This window comes from Engystomops pustulosus, chromosome 1, assembly GCF_040894005.1.
Source record: "Engystomops pustulosus chromosome 1, aEngPut4.maternal, whole genome shotgun sequence".
Taxonomy (NCBI): Eukaryota; Metazoa; Chordata; class Amphibia; order Anura; family Leptodactylidae; genus Engystomops; species Engystomops pustulosus.
Window position 1 is genome coordinate 37,717,965 of NC_092411.1, and position 24,067 is coordinate 37,742,031.

A 24,067-nucleotide genomic window follows, 5' to 3' on the forward strand; every position below is an offset into this window, starting at 1 on the left:
TTAGTTAGTGCGTTTTCAGATTGTAAAAAAATGCATCCGTTTTTAAAAAACACATGCGTTTTTGCAAACGCATCCGTTTTGTCCGTTTTTAATTGTGCACATTTTAAAAACAGATGCGTTTTTTACTATCTGAAAACGCACTAACTAAAAACGGCCAAAGACGGCGTAAAAACGCCACATGTGACATCACCCTAGGGGTTATGCCACACATGGCATTTTGAACCCGTTTTTGGTCTGTTTTTAAGCAGTCCGTTAAAAAACGCATCCGTTTTTTTTACAGGTTTTACCAATTATCTTGATTAAAAATGGTCAAAAACAGAAGCGTTTTAAAAAAAAGCATGCGTTTTAAAAAAAAACGGATGCGTTTTTTAACGGACTGCTTAAAAACGGACCAAAAACACCCTTACACATTTTGTAATGTAACCAGGCAAATCTCTTCTTAGCTGTTGTATTGCGCTTGAAACAGCACGGGTTTACACCACGTGTGAATGAGCCCTAAAGAAAGACGTTAAAAGTCTGTTGACATCAACAGACATTTTAACAAATCCATTAACGGAGGTGTGCACTGGGGCTAATTTGTATGTCCCCCATGATGTGTAAAGTGCTGCAGGATAGTGATATACAACTTAAGATGTAGTATTGTTAATTTTCTTGATTTACCAGTTGTAAAGGGGCTTTATCATCTTAGGTGTTGTTTATGGGAAAAGCAGAAACCTCTGATCAGTTCAGTAAAGAGAAAGATATCCCAATGGTGTAATCTGTCCCTACAGGGTATTTATGGTATATTTGGTGGTTATTTGAGAAGTCTTTGATAGGTCATTTGTACTTTTGGGTCTTAAAAACAACAACTTGAATCTACTGATTCAGCTATTAATCCCCAAAATCTGGTTTAGTCAACTCTTGACAGGAAACATGCAGGGACTAAAGGGGCTGAATGGGTTAAAGAAGCATTACTCAGCTTACTGATCCCTGCCGCTACTGTTCCGAATGACGTCACCAGAACATACAGGTAGAATGTGTGACAGACAGCAGCCTGATGATCCACCTCACCTATAACAAAAGTGACAGACTGTAACCCAATAAAATGTTCCCTGCCGAACAACCCTTTGGAAGGCAGGGAATAAACCTCATTATTATTAATACTATTATTAATCTTTAAAGCATCATTCATTCCAAAGTGCTGTACATCAAATAAGGGGTTTACATCCATAACATTAAGACGCTCATAAGGTATAAGTTCCACAAGTTATACGTGGCTAAAATCTACAAGGAGAAATTCTTTGCATTCAGATAGATATATACAAATATATGCAGCTTCACAAGGGAGTCGTGTGTTTCCAGGGTTTTACATTTACAATAACTTTCCACCCACATAGATTTCTAGGAAACATTGAGAAATAGAAGTGAAAGAGATTATGTAGTGTTTATAAACGGCAGTGTAAGACCCCTTGCACATGGTCATGTGCAGGGGAAGATAAGCCTGCCATGGGCTCTGGGCTGTATGATTATTATAGCCCCTACAAGTCTGGAATCACTCCCTACATATGGTACTAGAATGAAGCTGCTTTGGGAATGGAGGGTGTGTTACTTCTGCTGCTTTCAATATGAAGTTTCTTATATAGATGCAAGAATAGACATACAAGGATTTAATAGGTGAAGGTCCTTCTGAGTATACAATTTGGTGGGTGGTTTGCGTGGCCATGGGCCTGAGAATGCTGGACTGGTGGGACACTCTACAATTAGACATCTGTATGACTGCATATTAAATACATTATTCACAAAGTAGTTCAGTGCAGATGTGACCCACCATAAGGTTAGAAGGTCTTACCCAGGTGTTGGCAGTAAAGCTCCAATGTCCGGGATGGTACTGGCCCCAACGCACGTTTCAGCGAATGAGCCTTCGTCCGGGGGTTTTCTTTTTCGTACACATTTGTTTAATTTTTGAAAATGTATTAAAACGCAATAAAACTTATATAAATTTGGTATCATCGTGATATTTGAAGCGCACAGTGAAATTCGTAAAAACGGAGCCCAAAAGGCCAAAAGGCAAAAAGGCACATGCCTTTTTTTTTCCAATTTTTACACATTTAGAATATTTTTCCTGCTTACCAGTACACAGCATGGAATAATAAATAACATAAGGGAAAAGTAGAATTGGTTACACACAAAATAAGCCCTCACACAGCTCTGTACACGGAAAAATGAAAAAGTAATCCATTTTTGAAGGTGGAGAGTGAGAAATTAGCGAAAAAACCCTGCATCTTTTAGGGGTTAATTAAATGAAATATGAATGCTCAGATGAGAATACAATCGTGAGTGTGCCGATTCTTTGATTCTTCCCCTTAAAAAACTATTCGTTTCTTTTCTGTTTTTCATTGCCGAGTTGTATCCCTGTGGCATCCAGTTTTCAGGGATCTTCATTATCTACAGTCGATAATTGATCTGTTGATAATTGATCTTAAAAAACGCTTCTGACTAGGACATGTTCTACATTTTAACAGAATGGTCACCCAGTCTTTTTAAATAATGGTCTTTGGCACTGAAACACTACAGAGTATTTAGTGCAGCCATAAATAAAGAATAATGGACACACACAACCGTTTTTACTGCCAAGAGGATTAATACTCATTCGGGGACATCTATCAAGTGCCAACACTTGTGCCCCCCCCGTCGCCTGCGCTGGAGTGTAATTCTACATAGAATTGCCCCATAAACTGCAAATTTTCACTCGGGTAAGTTCGCAGGCTAAAGCCGGGCCACAGATCCACCAGCTATCCTCCCGCACGCCCACTTGGAGTGAGGATGACATGAAAGGAAAAAAAATCATAATTACTGGTTCATTAGTAATTGAGATGATTTCATGGCTTGTACAGCAAAAGTATACAGGTATACTTTTTTGTATACTGGCATACAAGTCCTGATGAATGCCCCCCATTATGAGCATTTAGTAGCAGGGTCCATTGGTGGCCACAGGTATGTGTCATACAACATGGCCACTGCTTTTGTTATTTTCATTGTATATTAAATAAATACACACATTATGGAAAAATTATGAATAAAAACATTCCAAGATAAGTGCAAATGCAATATCAATACATTCCATTTACATATTTCAACAGAAACTATATACTGTATAACTGCATATGCTTAGTATATAAAAAAGTGCTTATTATGCATAATACAAAATCATACAGATGAATTAGCCAGCGGTACCAGAGACCGGAATTGACACAAGTTTTTTGGGGGTCTATATATAATTTAACCTCTTCAGGACTGCCCGTGATCTTTATGGGGGATATTTATCACAGCTGCATCAGTAAGGTGAAGCGCTGAAGCTCTTATAGCTAGCACTTGTGATTATTTTCCCCTATTTGCCACCTTCACACTAAGGGGGCGTAGAGGATGGTGAAGGGGGGCGCGTGGCTGGTGGGGTGCGGGTCAGTGCGGTGCTGCAGGGCCTGGTGAAGAGATGAGCGCTGCTCAGGACCCCGCCAAGTACTTCAGGAGGCCGTAACCTCTTGATGTATCCATCTGCGCTGGAGCAGCAGTGAGGCTATCACATCTGCATGGGAGGGGGAGGTGCAAGGGCGTGCATAATTAGCCGCCTGGAGTGCCGGACATCATGTCCCTGCGCTCCATGCTGCTAATTATAAGTTTGGCTGGTTTTAATCTGTTTCACAGCTGCCTATATTTCTAGAGATGGAGATTCAAGGTTCAAAGCAGGTTCAAAGCAGCCTAACACATGGTAACAATTCAAAAACGCATGCTTTAAAACAGTCCAAAAACGCCACGTGTGACATCACCCTTACATGTACCCCTAATGGTGCCATTAAACACTACTTAGTCTAGTAAAAAAAAATAAGCCCTTGTACTGTTACATCAGCATGTGTTATACTGGTCATGACTCGTTGATAGCCTTGACAGAAATGCAAACAGAGATTACGGCTTACACTTGAGCATTGCAAAACTTGCCCTATGAGAATAATCATTTTTAGCCAGGATTTAGTTTTTTACATGCATCTAAAAATTAATAAATGGTGTATGTTTTTTTAGCATTTACATTGCATTTTGAAACATATTATAAAAGCTGTGCTGATGTTAAAGGTGCACCACAAAAAAGATGGACGAAGCATTATATACGGAAATAGCACTAATGTGCCCCACAATGTTGACAGCAATGTAATTAGTCAAAAACAGATGCCTTAACACCACGTGTGAGTGCTCCCTTAATGCAAGTGTTTGCATTGTATTAGTGATTTGTTAACAAACATGCATTTAGGCATATCACAGCAAAGACTTACCGGTAATACCTGCATGGGCGCCGCCATCTTGTTGAAGATCGTCACTCCCTGTGACATCATCGGGGAGTGGCGATCGGTCTTCCGAAGACCCGAGGCTGTCTTGTTTTAACCCATTGATTAGAATGTGTGATTCGCACATTGTAATGAATGAGGAGGAAAATCCGCATATACTGCGATACTATAGTATGGCAGTATATGGTAGGATCAATAAGACAACCTAGGTTACAGTACCTTGGGGGGTCTAAAAAATAAAAAAAGTAAAAAAAAAAAAAAAAATTATAATAAATATTCAAATCACCCCCCTTTCCCTAGAAATGATATAAATATAAATAAACAGAAAAAAAATCACAAAAACATTGTCCGATCTATCAAAATATAATAACGTTTTTTCACAGCGTTTTACCACGTAATGGAAAATAGCGCCAGAATTTGAAAATGGCACTTTTTTGCAATTTTGAAAAGTATAAAAAATCTATAAAAAGTGATCAGAAGGTCGTACAGTCCTAAAAATAGTAACATTGAAAACTTCATCAAAATCTAAAAAAAAAAATTTTGCACAGGAGGTTTTAATTTTTGTAAATGTATGAAAACATTATAAAACCTATACAAATTTGTTATCCCCGTGATCACACCAATTCAAAGAATAAAGTAGAAATGTCATTTGACATTTGAAAGACGTAAAATCCAAGCCCACAAGAAAACAGTGAAAATGCGTTTTTTCACCATTTTCACTGCATTTGGAATTTTTTCCCGCTTCCCAGTACACGGCATGGAATTATAAATACCATCACTATGAAGTGCAATTTGTTACACAGAAAACAAGCTGTCACAGAGCAGAGTTATTGATTTTTGATTCTGGGGAGTGAAAAATGGAAGAGAAAAAAAAAATCCTATATTCCTCTGTCAGGTTTATTTTTGTGACCCTTATGGGTGGATTCACACTGCCATTGCTCGCCATACTGTAGGATGGCGGGCACACAGCAGGGTGCGGGGAGAGCGCTGCTCACCCTCGCCCCTCTCCATAGGGATATATGGTGCACGGCGCTGTATGCCGTGAAAAGATAGGACATGTCCTATCTTTTCATGGGTTACGGAGCGGTACGGTGCCGGATGTGTGCCGGGCGCCCATTGCCGTCTATGGGGGACGTATATCGGCCGTATATCCTTATATTCACCCCCCCATGCGGCAGTGTGAATGTAGCCTATGAGTGATCCATATGTCTAGGAAACGCTCTACTTTTTTAACGTTTTGGTTGCGCTGGCCGTTAAAATAATGGCCGTCAGTACTGACCCATTAAACTTTATTGCATTTAGTGCAGCCATTCAAAATATGGAGGGCCCTTGGTAGTTCCTAACTATTATGGGCAGAGTCTAGGGAGAAGGCTTCCATTACTTCTGGAAGTGTGTACTGTGTGGTGGTATTATATATGGACACTTTACGGTACTGGCACGCCACAGTAACCTCACAGTTTTCAATTCGAAGTTTTTATTAGATTGAGGGGTGGTTTTTCATACTCTTTGTCACAGTGAAACTGGTAACCGCTCCACAATATACACAGTGACTGCAGCGTCTCATAGAAGTAGCTACAGCCACCGCTGTACATGGAGGACTCCGTCATCTCCTCAGACACAGTCACACGGGTCCGTTACAGGGGCGGGGCTCCAGGGATGCGCCACGACAGTTCCACCTCACCTTGCTGTCTGATTGGTGGTTAGGATCCGCTGTTAGCCAATCGCAGTGTCCTGAATATCCTGATAACGAGAGCGGGGCGCGGGACTGAGGTGGCGCCTGAGGAGACGTTTTGTGCCGTTGGTTCTCCTCAGATGACGAGGTGTGAGGCGCTGCCGGCGGGAGAGTGTGTAGTAGTGATAGTGATACCACCTCATAACAGCAATGGTGCTCGTAGTCCTGAACTTATTATGTCCCGCCTGTTACAGGACTCTGCTTTATAAGCTGGGATTCATCTTTTCTTCCTATAGTTCCCCATAATATTATAATATTACCATCCTGTGCCCAACTACATAATCAGCATCACTAAGAAGGATTTCTGTGAAGAAAATCGCCACTAAATGCTGCAATAATTTGTGTGAAAATACCATATATATATATTGGCCCATTCCTGGGATAGGTGTATAATAAGAATTCTTGGAGTGCCAAACACCTTAGGCCGGCGGCACATGTGGCGCTTTGAACCCATTTTTGGGCCCTTTTTTAAGCAGTCCGTTAAAAATATGTGCTTTTGACCCGTTTTAATTAAGATAATTGGTAAAACTGGTCAAAAACGGATGCGTTTTCAAACGGACTGCTTAAAAACGGCCCAAAAACAGGTTCAAAACGCCATCACAAGAGCTGAGAAGAGGAGATTTGCTTAATTACATTGCTGTCAACGTTGCATTACAAAATAATTCGGTGTTAACATACATTGAAACGGTTAACATCCGCATGCGTTGACACCATATTAAACTCTTGGCTCAATTTAGGAATTTGTGTAGTTTGTAAACTAGTATTAAGCCCCTAGCGCTCCACACCGTAATAGTTAGGCTGCATTCACACTACAGTATGGGGGACGTATATACGGCCGACGTATATACGGCCGATATACGTCCCCCATACACTTCTATGGGCTCGCGGCGCCCTACGGCAGCGGTACGGTGCAGCACACGTGCGGCACCGTACCGCTCCGTAGCCCGGGAAAAGATAGGACATGTCCTATCTTTTCCCGTATTACGGCGCCGCGGCCATGCATCGCTATGGAGAGGGGCGGGGGTGAGCTGCGCTCACCTCCTCCTCCTCTCCCCGCGCTGCCGTGTGCCCGCCGTGCTACGGTGCGGCGGGCTCACGGCAGTGTGCATGCAGCCTTAAGGTGCAGAGCTGCTAATGCTGTATGAAGAGGGGTCACAGGGTGAGCCCCCGTCATACAGACATGGGGTTTGCTGCATATTGCAGAAAACGTCCATTGCTAATACCCATGATTGGAGTGTTAACTCCCATCTTGTTTTCTATCGCTGCTCCCTGTGGCACTTTGAACCAGTTTTTGGGCCGTTTTTAAGTAGTCAGTTAAAAAACGCATGCGGTTTTCACCGGTTTTACCAATTATCTGGATTAAAACAGGTAAAAAACTCATGCGTTTAGCGCTGTTTTTAACGGACTGCACAAAAACGGGTTCAAAACACCACATGTGCCGTCAGCCTAGACTCGAGATTGTATGGTTTCTGCAGATACCCGTTATAAAGAAACGTGTAAAAATGTCATATACTGTAATACAGTAGTACTGCTGTATATGGTAGGAACCATCAGACTGTCTAGAGTTAACGTACCTAGGGTCTAAAAAATTGTAAAAAAAAATGTTTTAATTATAAAAATTCTAATTCCCCCCTTACCCTAGAACTGATATAAAACTTAATAAATAGTAAAAATCACAAACCTGTAACTAACAAGTACTGCTGCTTCCCAAAATGCCTTATCTATTAATATAAAATTATATTATATAAAAACAATTATCCCCGGTGGTGAACCCCATAGCGGAAAATAACTCCCAAATGTCTGAAACACTACTTTTTTTATGTTTATATCACATAAAAAAATTCAATAAAACATGATCAAAAGGTCACACAGTCCTTGGTAGCAATAATGTCTCCCAAAAAATGTTTTGCACAGCACCGTACACCAAAGTATGAAAATAATTTTTTTCTGTACGCATTGTTTTCATTTTTGAAAATGTATTAACCATGATTGTACTGAACCAAAGAATTACGGTAAGTAGACGTATCATTTGGAGCATACAGTGAAATTTGTAAGGCCCACAAGAAAGTGACACAAATGCATTTATTCATCAATTCCTCTGTGACAAGAAGGGGTTAACATGTGCATTTTTAAACGCAATGTTATTAGACAAATCTCCTCTTCTCAGCTGTTGTTATACGATTGAAAACACATGCATTGACATCACGTGTGAACGCACCCTTAAGGGCGCGTTCACACATTGCGTTTTGGTTGCGTTTTCATTGCGTTTGAAACGCATAGGGTGAAGACACACATGGCGTTTTTGGGCCGTTTTTACTAAGTGCGTTTTCAGATCGTTAAAAACGCATGCGTTAAAAAACGCATCCGTTTTTTAAAAACGCATGCGTTTTTTGAAAATGCATGCGTTTTTGTCCGTTTTTCCGAAATTGCGCAATGAAAAACGGACAAAAACGCATGTGTTTTCAAAAAACGCATGCGTTTTTAAAAAACGGATGCGTTTTTTAACGCATGCGTTTTTAACGATCTGAAAACGCACTTAGTAAAAACGGCCCAAAAACGGCCCAAAAACACCATGTGTGTCTTCACCCATATACAACAGCTGATGTCAGGTAATTTGCCTAATTACATTACCGTTTACATTAGTAAACATCACGTTTACGTTACGTTTTGTAAACGGAGATGTAAACAGTGATGTAATTAGGCAAATCACCCCTCTTCAGCTGTTGTGTATGCGTTTCAAACGCAATGAAAACGCATGTCAAAACGCAATGTGTGAATGCGCCCTAAGCCTCATGCACACATCCAGATTTTTCACTTTCAGTATTTGTGGACCCGTATTTACAGCAAATACAGACTGTAAGACACTGGTATGCAACCATATGTGATCCGTATCCGCAAAAAATATGGCTCTGCAGACCCCCTGGGAACCATCCGCAAATACAGGTCACATACAGCTCACAACTTGTGTTTGCCGTATACAACCCGTATTTGTTATGTTTCCATAGACTTCTATTGGGCTGAACAGGTCCGGATCAAAAGAATAGGACATATTCTATATTTTACAGACCTTATATACAGACCACATACGGTGTGGAAGGATATGTACAGAACTCATTTAGACAGCCGTATTTTACATCATAGTCGAATACCAGTAAGTATGAAAATTTGCTAAAAATGCTCCTGTCATTAAAGGAAACCTACCACTTGTAGTGGCAGGTTTCTGATGGAAATACCGGGCACCAGCTCAGGGTGAGCTGGTGCCGGAGCTTATTTTCGTTAGTGTTTTAAACCGCGGTATCACGTTTTAAAACACTTTTTAAACTTTATAGCCGTCGCAGGCAGGTACGCGCTCGGCGCTTACCGTGCACGCGGCTCTCATTCACTTCCTATGCAAATCGCACATTGTAATGAATCGGTTAAAACCAGACAGCCTCGGGTCTTCGTAAGACCAGAGGCTGTCATGGCAACCGATCGCTGCCCCCCAGTGATGCTATGGGTGGTGGATATCGTATCCAAGATGGCGGTATACACACACTGCCAGGATTTAAATGCCCCTGGAAGCTGGAGGCATTTACAGAGAGGCCTTTACAGGGTTAAGACCCACAATCCATGCTTTTGTGTCTGTAATTATGAGTATTTATTTTATGGGGTTTGCACCTGCTGGAGAATCAAGTCAGGCAAATATGACTCTTCTCATTTCATTTCCACATGAGATGAGTCAAGTTTATTGGTTGCAGGAGAAATTTCACTTCAGAAGTCACTATCTTCTGTTCTATAGTATCTAGAAACGAGCTTTTTGTGTCATATTAACACCTTTGCGCACCAGGACGAACTATATGGACCTTGTGCTGCGAGGGGTGTATGGAGAGAGCACACGAACTGAGCTCTCTCCATACACAGCTGTTACTGCCGATCATGGTTCGACTGCGACACCTAACTTACCATTACACGGGTGGCGCCATCTTGGATGGCCGATTGCTGCCCCTGTGACGTTATTGGAGGGCGGCGATTGGTTGCCATGGCAGCCTACAGTCTTATTGAGACTTCTAGGCTTGCCATGTGTAATGATCTCTAATAGCCAGCAGATGGCAGGCTATTAGATATCATCATCAAAATTGCTATATACTGCAATACAGTAGTATTGCAGTGTATAGTATGACAAATCAGATCGTGTAGGGGTAAAGTACCCTTAAGGGTCTGAAATAATGATAAAAAAATGTAAAAAATTTTGAAAAATAATATGATAAAACAGTAAAAAAAGTTAAAGTTTAAATCACCCCCTAGATCACATATAAAAGTAAATAAACAGTTAGAATCATAAACATATTCAGTATCACCGCATCCCAAAAAGTCCGATCTATCAAAACACAATACTGGTTATTGCTGTCATTTAACCCCGTAACGTAAAATATTGGCCAAAGTCAAAAATTGGAAAAATTTAAAATTCTATAAAAAGTGATCATAAAACTTGTACAGTCCTCAAAATGGTAGCATTCAAAATGTCATCAAAAGCCGCAAAAATTTACCCCACCCACAGCTCCGTACACTGAAGTATGAAAAAAAAAGTTATTAGCACCAGAACATGGCAAAATGAAGAATTTTTTTTTTGTACAGGAGGTTTTAATTTTTGTACATGTTTTCAAACCTATAAAAATTTGTTTTCCCCGTGATCGCACCGACCCAAAGAAATAAAGTAGATCTGTCATTTGGGGCGCACAGTGAAAGCCATAAAATCCAAGCCCACAAGAAAAAGGGGCAAATGCATTTTTTTACCAATTTCCCTGCATTTGGAATTGTTTTCCTGCTTTCCAGTACACGGCATGGAATATTCAATACCATCACTATGAAGTGCAATGTGTTACGGAGAAAACAAGTCTTCATACAGCTCTTTACATGGAAATATAAAAATGTATGGGTTTTTAGGAGTGAACAATGAAAACACAAAAGCAAAAAAGGGCCTGGTCGTTAAGGGGTTAAAGATAAGAATCTCCCGGTTCTGCGAGGTACAGAACAGGACATACAGGCAGATGAAAAATAGAAGGGAAATGGATGTTTATCTGCAGCTTGCATTCCCAACTATATCTTTAGCTGCTTATGTCTCTGGTTCTGTAGCTCACAAAGCCATAAGCCTGATGTGGGATCTCTATGTTTAATACACACATTTCTAGAGAGAATTATAGAAAAGACATTTCATATCCTAGTTGAGGGGGCTAGTAGTTTAGTGGGGTAAATCCTGGTGACAGGTTCTCCTAGTGTTCTACTCAGGCACATATTTACTAATGTAAATAGACTGGGGCTGTGTAACTAAGCTGGAAGGTGATGTGCAGACATGGTACTATGTATGTAAATATGATTATTTATAATATGGTTTATTCTTTGGTCACATTTTATGGATATATCCCTTGTGACATAGTTTACCTCACATATCCAATATCCAGAGGGAATCCTGATATTTATCCTGTTTTAAACTTAAAGGGACATCAGATTTTAACCCAGTAAAGGACATCTACCATCAGATATACTGATGGTAGACTCCTATTACATACCCGTATGTCCTCTTCTCTTCTTTATTACGGTAAACAATTTTTATTACTTTCCAGCACAGCGGCATTCTCGAAATATAGAGTCATATTAAATATGCTAATGAGCCTGAGCCTTCTGCCTTCGGGGGCTGATAATTTATTCACGCCCCCTTTATTTTAATTTTAGCTGGCCACCGCCCAACGCATCTGCAGAGCCTTTCCTATCAAGCTGACTTCACAAGGAAAATCTCAGCACACCGGCAGAAATTATCAGCCCCCAGACCCATATCTATATTTCAAGAATGACGCTGTGCTGGAAAGTAATAAAAAGTGTTTATCAAAGAAGTGAAGATGACAAACGGGTATGTTACAGGAGTCTGCCATCAGTACAACTGATTGTAGATATCCATTAAACTAGAAACCCCTTCAGGTAGGGAAAATGTTCTTTCTAGAATTCCCTCTTTTATGTGAAATCTGTTTACATATAAGCTGCAGATAATGATCGAGATTCCGCCTATTACCTTACTATAACTCTCTGTATCTCCATTTTTACAGGTCACAGAAGTCTGATTCAATCTGCAAGATGAGATTCTTGTCTTGAATATGCCAAAAGATTTGTTCTAGATACTATAGAACCAAATATAGAGGGACTGAAGTGACGCTCCACCTTCAGCTTCTAAAAGTGACTATTCTCAGGCAACACATGATTCTTCTCAGCTCATTTTCAGAAAAACATATATCGTACCTGAGGGAGTTCGTAATGTAATGGGATAAAATTTGGTGAAGTCTATTTAAAGTCTCATAATTACATAATTTGTTGGTCAGAAATTCCTTTTAGGTTCATCATCAGGGTAGGCCATCCATTGTTTATCATGGGGGGAAAGTGACACTTGGTTGTTTTGGACTGCAGACCTGGAAGCTTTTTGCTCCATTGCCTTCTAGAAACTGGCATCTGTAACTGTTCATGCTCACTTGGCTCAGACAGATATGCGTTTTCCCAAAAGACAGAGGGGAATAAGATGCGGCTAGACAACTGAACTACAGTTTAATAAAAGAATCTGACGTGTTAAAAGCCAATGACCCAGCCATTTGGATCCTGCTGGAATGGATGGATTGATATGGCTACCGTTAATTTTTCTGTCTGAAGTAGTCAGTTTCATGGTCGATAAGATTGGAAAAAGACGCTGGTCTATGAAGTTCAACTTATAATTGATACAGTTTTTATCCTGAGAAAGGCAAAACAAACCTATATGTAGATGCCAATTGGCCCAATGTAGGGAAAAACTCCTGCTGGTATTTTTGTTTTCAAGAGAGGCATCCAGGCCTCTCTTGAACATGTACAAAGTATCCACCATTACAACCTCCTTTGACAGAGAGTTCTATACTGCTCATACAGTAAAGAATCCCTGTCTATGGCAATGGTAGAACCGCCTCTCCCCTAGGCATAGAGGATGCCCCCTTGTTGTAGTCCTTGACAATGTCGCATTAACGTTTTACCAGAAGAGAAATAATACTCCTCTTACCATTTTTGAGGAGTGTTTTTAGCTGGTGAGGAGTATGACATTTTCAATAATTGAAATATATACTCAAGTATAAGCCTAGTTTTTCAGCACAAAAAATGTGCTGAAAAACCCAAACTCGGCTTATACTCCAGTAAAAGAAATATAGGTTTTACCAGGTTTTTGTGGTAAAATTAGGGGCCTCTGCTTATACTCGAGTATATACGGTAATTCATAAGCATATATAATGTTAATAGACGGATATTTACAGTGAGAAAAACATTACTGTCTGTTTTCTCTGCTTAAATAGCCAATTTAAGCAATTCAAGCAATCTTACATAATGCATTAAATAAGGGGTGCTCTTTCTTTGTTTTTTTGGTCCTCAAACCAGACTATGGCTGACACTGCAGATACCCCTAGACCAGGCAATGTCAGAACGCGGACTTCGCCAGCTCAGACTATGGCTGATGCTGCTGACCTCCCCATACCAGCCGATGGCTCACACCGCTGCCCCCCTCCCCCCAGATCAAACTATGGCTGACCACCAACCTGCCAGACCAGCCCAGACTATGGCTGATACTCCAGATGCCAGGCAATGTCTGACGCTGCTGACCTCCCCAGATCAGACTACAGCTGATGCTGCTGACCTCTCCATACCAAACTATGGCTGACCCCACCAACACCCCCAGACCAGACTATGACTGATACCACTGAAAAAACAGAAATGGTCTGTTTTTCAGCAGGTGAATCGGCTCGATTGTTTACATGAACTATTTCCCTACACGGTGATCTTTTGTGTATTACACTATATTATATTAATACACTGATATTTGATATCTGAGTATAGTTGCTTAGTTCATAATAACAGCTCTCTTGTTTTAGAACTTGATCATACTTTGAGGAGTGGTGAAAATAAACTAAGAACATGGACGAAGGAGAAGGCTTTCAGACCAAAAGGACCCCAGTGTGTGAAGATTATGACAGTGATGAAACAGTGATTGATGAATCGATTCCTGGCAGTGATGAGGGAGAAGATGAGCTTTACCTCAAAAGGTTTTCAGTTTAATGTTCTTTAGATTTTGATAATTAAAAGATTTTAGTAAATAAAAGGAAGGCACACATGGCTGGTTTTCCTCTGAATAACCCTCATCTAAGCATTACGCATCCTGTCATAGTATTTTTTATTATTACCTTTTGCACTTAAAGGGAACCTGTCACCGCTGTTCCAAAAAAATGAAACTAAGACAGGTTCCCATAGAGCCCTTTAGTCCTAAGGGCACCCATTCATCAACTAACACTAGCGATGCATAGAAAAGCAAAAAAATCACATTTTATTCTGTACCTGGTAACCAGGGAGAACCCAGCGAGTCCACGTGGGAGGATCACCGCGGCTCGAGTCCTCGTCCACCTCTGTGCACATCAGCCAGCGCACGCCTCCATCTTTCCTACGTCACGCGGCTCCCTGCTCGCTGATAAGCATTGACACAGCTGAGAGCAGCCAGTGCGCGTGCGCGGAACTCGGCTGTGCGATGTAGGAAAAATCATACAGGGGGCGTGTGCTGGTTGATGTGCACAGAGGAGGGCGAGGACTCGAGCCGCGGTGATCCTCCCACGTGGACTCGCTGGGTTCTCCCTGGTTACCAGGTACAGAATAAAATGTGATTTTTTGCTTTTTTATGCATCGCCAGTGTTAGTTGATAAATGGGTGCCCTTAGGACTAAAGGGCTCTATGGGAAGCTGTCTTAGTTTCATTTTTTTGGAACAGGGGTGACAGGTTCCCTTTAAAGATTCTGTATTTTGAAAATATGCTGAAGGTACTAGATAGACAAAGCAGAACTTTAACATTTCCTTTTTCAAATTACTAGCTTTTATATAGATTAAATATTCATTTAACAAATGTAAATGAAGGATGATGCAATGTAGCATGTATTGCTATTAGATAAATTGCTGATTGTATTTTTTTTTACATATTATAGAATGTTAATACAAAGTGATGCCTATCCCACATGTGCTGCTAGTTTATTTCCAAACACATCAAACAATGGTAAGTCACCTTGAGCTTTAATTATTATAGTGCAAAAAATAATAATTTAAAATTTATCCCGTATCCATAGGATCAGTGATTGGTAACGGTCTGACTTCTAGGACCCCAACTGATTACGAGAATGGGACCTCCAGCAATCCGGGGAATGGGGGTCCCCTACTCACTAATGGGTGGAACAGCAGGTCAACCATATGTCCTGCCGCTTCATTCAATAGTATATGAGTGTCAGAAATGGCCCAGGTCAGTGTTTAGCTTTCTCCGGCATTCCCATAGACAGTGAATGGGAGTACTGGAGGTATATGAGAGTTGTACCTACCAATTCTCAATACTTAATACTATTAAATGGAACAGCAGGATCCATGCTCATGTTGCTACTTCACCCCATTAATGAGAATGGGTACCCTGTTCTGAAGATTGTCAGGGCTCCCGTTTACGGGATTAACGGGGTTCTAAAGGTCAGACCCTCACTGATCAACTTGCTATCTTTATTCAACCCCTTCGAAAGGAGTCTGCCACCAGGACTGACTATATAGAATATTTACCATGAATGTATAGGGGAAGGAAAAAACTTTTGATACATGCCTCTGCTATCCCTGTGTGATGTGTCGCTTTCTTTAAATAACACCATTTTTCTTTATGCTAACAACCTTGGAGCATCCACTGCGTGTCCAAGCTTCGGCCGCACACTGTGTCCTAGTTCTCTGCTGGCCCCTTTTTATACGTTAGTATAAATGTATTCATTATTGTATTCAGATTATGACAAATTATTTTCTATTTACTTTTAAAAGGGTTATTCTGATCTCGTTCATGGCTGCGATCGGAATTGTGATATTAAATACACATTAACATGCACAGCTCCGATAGCCTCCTCAGAGCTTGCTGTACAAGATCTGTGAAAAGTATGAACACAGAATGGTACCCTAAGTTCAATACTGGGCTGGACACAGTCCTGTACCGAACAGGACTATGCACCCACACCTCACAGTTTTTGTAAAGCAAGCACTAAGGAGCTTACTTAAGCTGCACATGTTTCCCCAGATAATATTTAAATGAGTCCATCTATGGGGTGCAGATGGTCCACAGAGGTTGCCCCCTCCATTCAACCCCCCTTAGATGATCAGTATAGCAGCATCTAATTTATTAAATAATCATGTTTTTCCATTCCTTTGTGTTGTATGCTGGTGTTGGCTAGGAGTAAATGGCTGAGCACCGTTTTCAGGTGTAACAGTAGTGGTTAAAGGTTAAAAAAGAGGGAAACATTACTCTTTTTTACATAATTATTTCTAGGCCAGCAGTCCCCAGAAATACATCTTATTTCTAAATTGATCCAAGCTACACAAATGGAAAGTAATGGTACTGCAATAAAACAGGTAAGATTCATATCCCATCCTCTACAATAATTATATTATAATATATATTATAATAGTTCTATTATGTTACCTTTGTCTATATACACTGCTGATCAGGACACACACAAATGTAGCGAATAATGGCTTTTCATAATTTCTCTGTTTATTATAATTTTTTTGCTAGATTTCTGAGGAGGAGCCTTCACAGTCCCTATTAAGGTAATAAGAGCAGGAATTGAGAATTAAAGTTCTGTATGAATTTCTGTCTTTCCAGTTCAATAATCTAAGATTCACCCCTCTATTAACCCTCGTATTTACAAATGTTACTTACGTAACCTCCAAAAGTATGTGGATACTTAACACTCAGACCTTGAACTTGGTGAATATCTCATGTCAAAACCATAAACATTACATATTTCATAGTTGGTTCCTATTCGGTGTCCATCATACATCTGGAAAGGCCTTTTAGGAGATTTTGGCAATGTATCTGTGGGAATTATTGTCCACTGGGTTAAACGCTAAAAAAGTATTTGTAAGCACACTCGCTGCTGTTGAAAGAGAAGACCTAGTTTCTGTAACAATTAATCCCAAATGAGTATGATGGGCTGTGTGCTTCATACCATGACATTATGGGACTTAATTATTGCACAGTGAGGTCCTCCCTGGACTGCATTTTATTAAATGGGTTGTCCATAACTAAAACATCGTGGCTATTTGCTTTCAAAAATAGCACCACCCTTGACCTTAGGTTGTGTATGTTATTGCACTTCAGTCATATTCATATTAATGATTTGTGCTACAATGCCGGACACAATCCTTTTCCTTTAAAGAGAACCTGACATCAAGTTTACCTCACTTTACCTACTAGCCGTTTTAGGTAGTGTATGACATGTCCTTTCTAGAACTCCCTTGTTTACCTAAAATCTTCCCCCAAATCAAGCAAATATGTCTATTCTCTACCTACGGTAATTTTGACAGGTTCCCTTTAAGGTATCTTAATAAGTATCCGCAGCACATTTGTGACCATTTTGCGGCGCAGCTGCACTTCATGCAACACAGATTTCAGCACTGAAATGGGCGTTCCGGTGATCTCAGACAGTGCACCAGATTTAATGAGGTATTCCGGGAATATGAACGTCTGACACAAAAACCCATGATTATATAAATAAATGAATACAACAATACTCAAATTCATTTGTCACACAAAGTTTGATTTTATGATTTACAAAATGTATGGCCTCTCTAAAGTAGGTGGAGTTATCACTAAGATGGGCGCCACTGGACACTACAAGTTCTGTCAGAGAAGTGCAGGGAGCGCCAGATTCATGTAGAAATCCTGAATCTGGCGCACTCTGCACTATACACAAGCAAACTGTACATAGTGACGTCACCTCCCCCTGACGAGGTCGTGCATAATTAGCAGCCTGGAACGGCGGGCATCAAAACTAGCGGAGGACAGTGCCGGGAACAAGATGAAGACGAGCTGAGGTGAGTATTTCTAGGTTTTTGTTTACTTTTCCAGATTGTTAGATTTCCTTTAAGTACAAACCTAAAGAATCTATCCTGTACCTAACCTGAGTACTGCCTGTATATTACATTCATCATCTCTCGCTTGGACTACTGCAACATTCTACTCTGCGGTCTCCCAGCTAATTCCATATCACCCCTCCAATCTATCCTAAACTCTGCTGCCCGGCTAATCCATCTGTCTCCTCGCTCCTCCTCTGCCTCTCTCTCTGCCAGTCTCTCCACTAGTTACCCATTGCACAGCAAATTCAATTTAAAATATTAACCATAAGATATAAAGCCGTCCACAACCTGTCCCCTCTGTATATCTCTGAACTCATCAGGCAATACTATCCCACACGTGTCTCCACCTTTTAAACAAAAAGCTGGATACAAGTAAAAGGGTTTTTGGGAAGATTGAGATCATCCCTCAGTATATACCGAGGCCAAATGTATAGCCCACTATTCGGTCACCCCACACAGTAGTGCACCTAGTCTCTTAGTCCACAATAACAACAAACATACCCCTCAACCAGAGGGGAAAAAAGGACAAACTAGGAAAGTGCACATGAAAATGGATCTTTATTAATGACACATAACCAAGATGACATAAACGGTGCCAACATGAGATGGCGCCGTCCTTTAAATATCAATAAAATGCAATAAAATCCCGAGTGGTGGAACACAGAGAAAGAAGCGGACCAACCCGGACAAAATGGAGAGACAGTTAAATAGAAAAGTCAATTTGCAAGAGACTGGACAAACGTGGACATGAAGCCTGCTGATGGACCATGTATTTATGGTGCCTGGTATGGGTAATAGCAGCGGTAACCTATGTAGTGACTGTTATAAATAGTGACAGCACTACCCTATGTATGGGCTGCATAACCAGTAACTTATTGACAGATAAGTGTTAGCGACTCCACTGTAGGGGAAAGACCGCATCCCCGACGTAAGTTTCGGCTCAGAATAAGCCTTCCTCTGAGGGTGAATTCCGAGCCGAAACGTACGTCGGGGACATCTTACAGAAGGCACATTTATTAAAGATTTCCTGATGTAAAAAATTAAAGATTTGCTAGTTTTTTCAATTTTTCAGAAACAATCGCCAAATGTATTTAATGTATAAAATGGTGCAAAGTTAAGCACAAATTAAAATATTAAAAATTTAATGCATTTCTAAAAATGCATTCAATGCAATGATGCTTTTGAAGTCTTTTTTTTGTTCTTACTACGCATGGAAGTTTTTAATACTGTAATTGAATGTCAACTGAATAAATACATTGAGTACATAATAATTTATATTTTTTTAGGAATTGGGGCAAAAAATCAAGAGTTCTGCCAACCGAAAATACTCACTGTCAGCTTATGAAAAATTTCAATGGTATGATTATTCAAAATCTGATCAATCATTTCAATATTGAAAAAGTTTACCCTTACAGATTTTTGCGTTTCTGTTTTTTACTCACCTCATTCCAAAAACGATAACTGTTTTATTTTTTACGTTAACAGAGATGTATATGGGTTTGTTATGTGCGGGACAAATAGTACTTTTTAGTGGGGTTAATTAATATTCTATACAATATACTGAAAAGCTGGAAAAAAATTCCAAGTGAGGTGAAATTGACAACCCCCCCCTTATTTGCTGTGGTTTTCTTGTGGGATCTGTTGTTTCTGCGCTCCAGGGATACCCCTTTATTCTTTGGGTCAGTACAATCACAGGGATATTAAATTTATATACTGTATATACTCGAGTATAAGCTGACCCGAATGTAAGCCGAGGCCCCTAATTTTACTACAAAAAACTGGGAAAACCTATTGACTGGGTCACAGCTTCCCCCTAGTACAGTGATAGTAAACCTTTTGAAGACAGAGTGCCCAAACTACAACCAAAGTTCACTTATTTACAGTGAAGTGCCAACATGTCATTTTAAGCAGTAACTTATTGCTACTTGTTCTTCCACATCTTTCAATTGTATCGGCCCCTTGAGGCAACCAATACAGTTAAAAGAAAGAGGGCAAATCAGACTCTTGTTGTAGCTTCTCTCCAGGGTCTCTCTGTAGAGAAAGAATGGCAGGTTCAGCAGGATGATGTTCAAAGATAATGCAGTTCTGACAACACCTTCTCACTTTACCCACAGTTCCAAAGAAGTGTTGCTTAAAGGGCACCTACCACCACAAATCTACCTATAAAGGTAGATTGGGTGGTAGGTGGATTAATGGGACGTGAGGATAGCCCTTTTAAGGGCTAATCCTCACGTCCCTGCACTTTTTTAATAACTTTAATGTGGTATTTATTCAAATTTACTTATGCGGCTACCGGGGCGTGGAGTAGCCGCATATGAGATTACATGAGGCGGCTACTCCACGCCCCGGTAGCCATTTTACCCCTCCTACTCACCCATCTTCGGCGCGCAGCTCCGCGTAGCTGTGCGCCCTCGTCCGGCGATCCTGCCGTCTGCGCATGCGCAGAAGAGCAGGCCCGCGCCTGCGCGGTCACAACTCCGAAACAGGCGCGGCCCTGCTCTTCTGCGCATGCGCAGACGGCAGGATCGCCGGACGAGGGCGCGCAGCTACGCGGAGCTGCGCGCCGAAGATGGGTGAGTAGGAGGGGTAAAATGGCTACCGGGGCGTGGAGTAGCCGCCTCATGTAATCTCATATGCGGCTACTCCACGCCCCGGTAGCCGCATAAGTAAATTTGAATAAATACCACATTAAAGTTATTAAAAAAGTGCAGGGACGTGAGGATTAGCCCTTAAAAGGGCTATCCTCACGTCCCATTAATCCACCTACCACCCAATCTACCTTTATAGGTAGATTTGTGGTGGTAGGTTCCCTTTAAGTTGCCTGGGACTGCAGGAAGATTTGGTCCTATTTGGTGAACTCTGTCCTGGGGCGATGGTCTGAGTGCCCACAGAAATGGCTCCGAGTGCCACCTATGGCACCCATGCCATAGGTTCGGCACCAAAATGGCAGCGCCCACCGGCAGCTCTGTTGGGTGCCGTAGTCGGGATCGTCCGCAGCACTTTACAGGTCAACTGCCACGATCGGTGCCAGCACTAACCATGGCAGTTACAGGCAGGCGTCAGCTGTGTTATACAGCCGACACCCATTGTATAGGGAGAGAGCTTAGCCCTCTATTTTGTTTTTTCATTGCATCTTTAGACTAGAGGGATATTCACAGTTTCTAAAGTTTGTGATTGAAATATTATTGTACTCACATGTACCTTTTATAACAAAAGTTTGCCTTTACTGTTTCTCCAGATTTATGTGAAGATTCACAGCAATTATTTGATTCTTTGGAACTCGAGGTTAGTATGATACAACCACAGCCAAGATACATGAGTTCTGTAGTAGTTTGATAGTCAATTTTTATAGTTACTTATAATTAGTCCTTCTATAGATAGATTTGTTGCACATATGAATCATCAATGTTCTCTTATATAGCTCAAGCTCCCATAAATAACAATTATCCCCTATCTACAGGATAGGTGATAAGTGTCTTGTCTGCAGCAAATCAAAAGTACAAAGTTTACCCAATATCCCATGTGATTGGAGTATAAACACCAATACTCCAATCACATGGGATATTGGGTAAACTTTGTGTCACCTCTTTATTCACTGATCAAGTAATTCCCATAGAAGTGAATGGAGCACTGGTCACACATGTGCTTGGAGACACAATTGGGGTCCCAGCAATCAGATACATGTAATCATATATCATCTGTTAACAAGGGGATTGGGTGTTGGATAGTCTCCCAGTTCGATATTGATTACCTATACTTCCTTAGAAAATTTAATTTCTGCAAAATAATTCCAACCCTGATCCATACACAGAATTGTGTTTCTGTGTTTCACAGAACCAGAGATATCCACTGTTAAAGTTGCAATAAAAATTTGATTTATATATATATAGCTTACAGATGTCCGACTGTAACTTTAACAGTTTCCGTGAAACGTATCTTGATACAATATTATTATATGGGGATATTCTCCTGTTTAATATGACGCTAGCAATGTGTTCCTAGGTGCCATGGTTCAGAGGATATAGGTTCATGGTTCAGAACTACAGATAAAGTTTGAAATGTTCCCCCTCCAGCTTGCAAAACTATAAAAATTGTTGTGGGCCTGAAGGATATGAAATAAATCACAAAAGAAAGCTCCTGAAAGTTTTTAACTTTCCTCTCCAGTTGCTCATCCAGCCAGGTCTATCCACTGTATCGTACAATCTTAGATTCTGTTCATTGTCTTTCTTTAGCGTCATCTAGTGGATTTATGCAGTACTGTCATATCTGAATTGTTGCTGGAATTCTGTAACAATCTAGCTCTTTATTAATCTCTCTTCTAGATCACCTCATTTCAGCATTAGAAGATCTGCTGCTGTGCACATACTAAATACAGTTTTTTACAAGTTTTAATAGACAGCTGTCTTGTCTTTTTAATGCTACAGTGTTAGATATATGAAAAATATATAACGTATAGAATCGCAAGTAATTGCAAGTGGACAGAACATTTTAGGTTTGTCGACAATTCCCACTATAAAATCTATTTTCTGTGGTAACAAGTGGATGTAGTTTACCATGGAACCGTGGCAAATGTCAATCAGCTGCCTCAAATACCAGCAAGATCTTGTCATGTATCAAAACGGAATGGACTCCCGGCATAGGGTTGTAATATTACCACTGTACAAGGCATTAGTTCTGGGCACTGGTTCATAAAAAGGAGCTGGAGAGAGTAATACAAAGAGCCACAAAAATGATAAGGGGTATGGAGGGTCTCAGTTATGAAGAAAGATTAAAACAACTTGATTTATTTAGTCTCAAAAAGATACAATTGAGGGGGGACATGTTCAATTTATAGAAAAATATGAATGGTCCATACAAAACATATGGTGGAAAGTTGTTCCAGGTTAAATCAAATCAAAAGACAAGGGGGCACTGTCTGTGTCTTGAGAAATCAAGGTTTAATCACCAGAGGCGACAGGGCTTCTTACTATGAGAACTGTCAATCTGTGGAATAGCCTGCCTCAGGCACTGGTCACAGCAGGGACAGCAGAGAGCTTCAAGAAGGGTCTAGATGCCTTTTTACATCTAAATAACATTGATGGTTATTTTATTTAGAACTGTTTTCCCTAAATCACTTCCTCATCCAATCCCTTCCCTTTCTAGGTCGAACTTGATGGACTTGTGTTTTTTTCCGACTGTATAGACTATGTAACCATTATCAGCTGTGCACTATCTGTACCCTGTATGTGATGTTTTGTTCAAGTTGTTCTTGTATTTATTAGTTGTAAATTTAACGTTCTGTTCATTTTTGTGCACAATCCAGGAAAATATAATTGCAAATGAATCCCAGAACACTAGTTTGCTGCCTGCTCTGGTAACCTGTCCAGAAAATAAAATGGTATCATTAGATAATAATGAAACCGTAAATGTACAAAATACAGACCATAATGTAAGTAACACGAGAAACAATGGAGAAATAAACCTTTTCATTGAAGAGCCACAGTCCAGAAGACAAGTGGATTTCATGAGCATTGACAACATGCTAAAATTTTTCTATGCATCAGACAGTTTGACACAATTACTAGAAATAGGGGACCTGTCATTTCTTGAAACTCCTGAGGATGGCAGCGGCCAGCTGAATACTACAGCTTTATTGAATCCCCCAGTACAGTCCTCCAGAGATGGTCTCATTATAGAGGAAGATCATTGTGACAGACAAGCGATGGGGGAATTCAGTGATAACCACACACAAATACCTGGAGTGTTATGTACTGATGAGATTGGTAAACGTAAGAAAGAAGAAAACACAGAAAAGACTGATGAGGTATAGTCATCATGAAAGCTAGTAGAAAACGCTTTTTTTATATACAAAGGTTCTTATATTGTTTCCTTTGATCTGCTTACAGTGCAAGTAAGTTACTAAATGAAAGGTATGGGCCTTATTTGTTTATATACATGCAAACCACTTTCTGTAAGCAATTTATAGGGGTGATAGAAAGCTAATATTGCATTAGAAATGTACACTGATGTATCAGACTGCCAGCCTCATCAAACTCTGCTGAGCTTACTTATGCTCTAAAGAACATGAGTCTGTATGG

General features: G+C 40.4%; 1 protein-coding gene across 13 annotated transcripts in view; it reads left to right on the forward strand.

Moving 5' to 3' along the window:
* Positions 1-6,002: 6,002 nt before the first annotated feature.
* ANKRD31 (ankyrin repeat domain 31) overlaps positions 6,003-24,067 on the forward strand; it is a 72,022-nt gene continuing 53,957 nt past the window's right edge. For 5 of the 13 annotated variants that reach the window (XM_072138347.1, XM_072138416.1, XM_072138339.1 and 2 more), the window contains exons 1-9: positions 6,003-6,133; positions 12,123-12,249; positions 13,950-14,120; positions 15,044-15,111; positions 16,399-16,481; positions 16,645-16,679; positions 19,277-19,347; positions 21,229-21,275; positions 23,293-23,793. In XM_072138347.1, the coding sequence (XP_071994448.1) occupies positions 13,993-14,120; positions 15,044-15,111; positions 16,399-16,481; positions 16,645-16,679; positions 19,277-19,347; positions 21,229-21,275; positions 23,293-23,793 (933 nt within the window). In that variant the 5' untranslated portion in view covers positions 6,003-6,133; positions 12,123-12,249; positions 13,950-13,992. The other 8 variants (XM_072138442.1, XM_072138357.1, XM_072138367.1 and 5 more) reach the window with 8 other exon arrangements.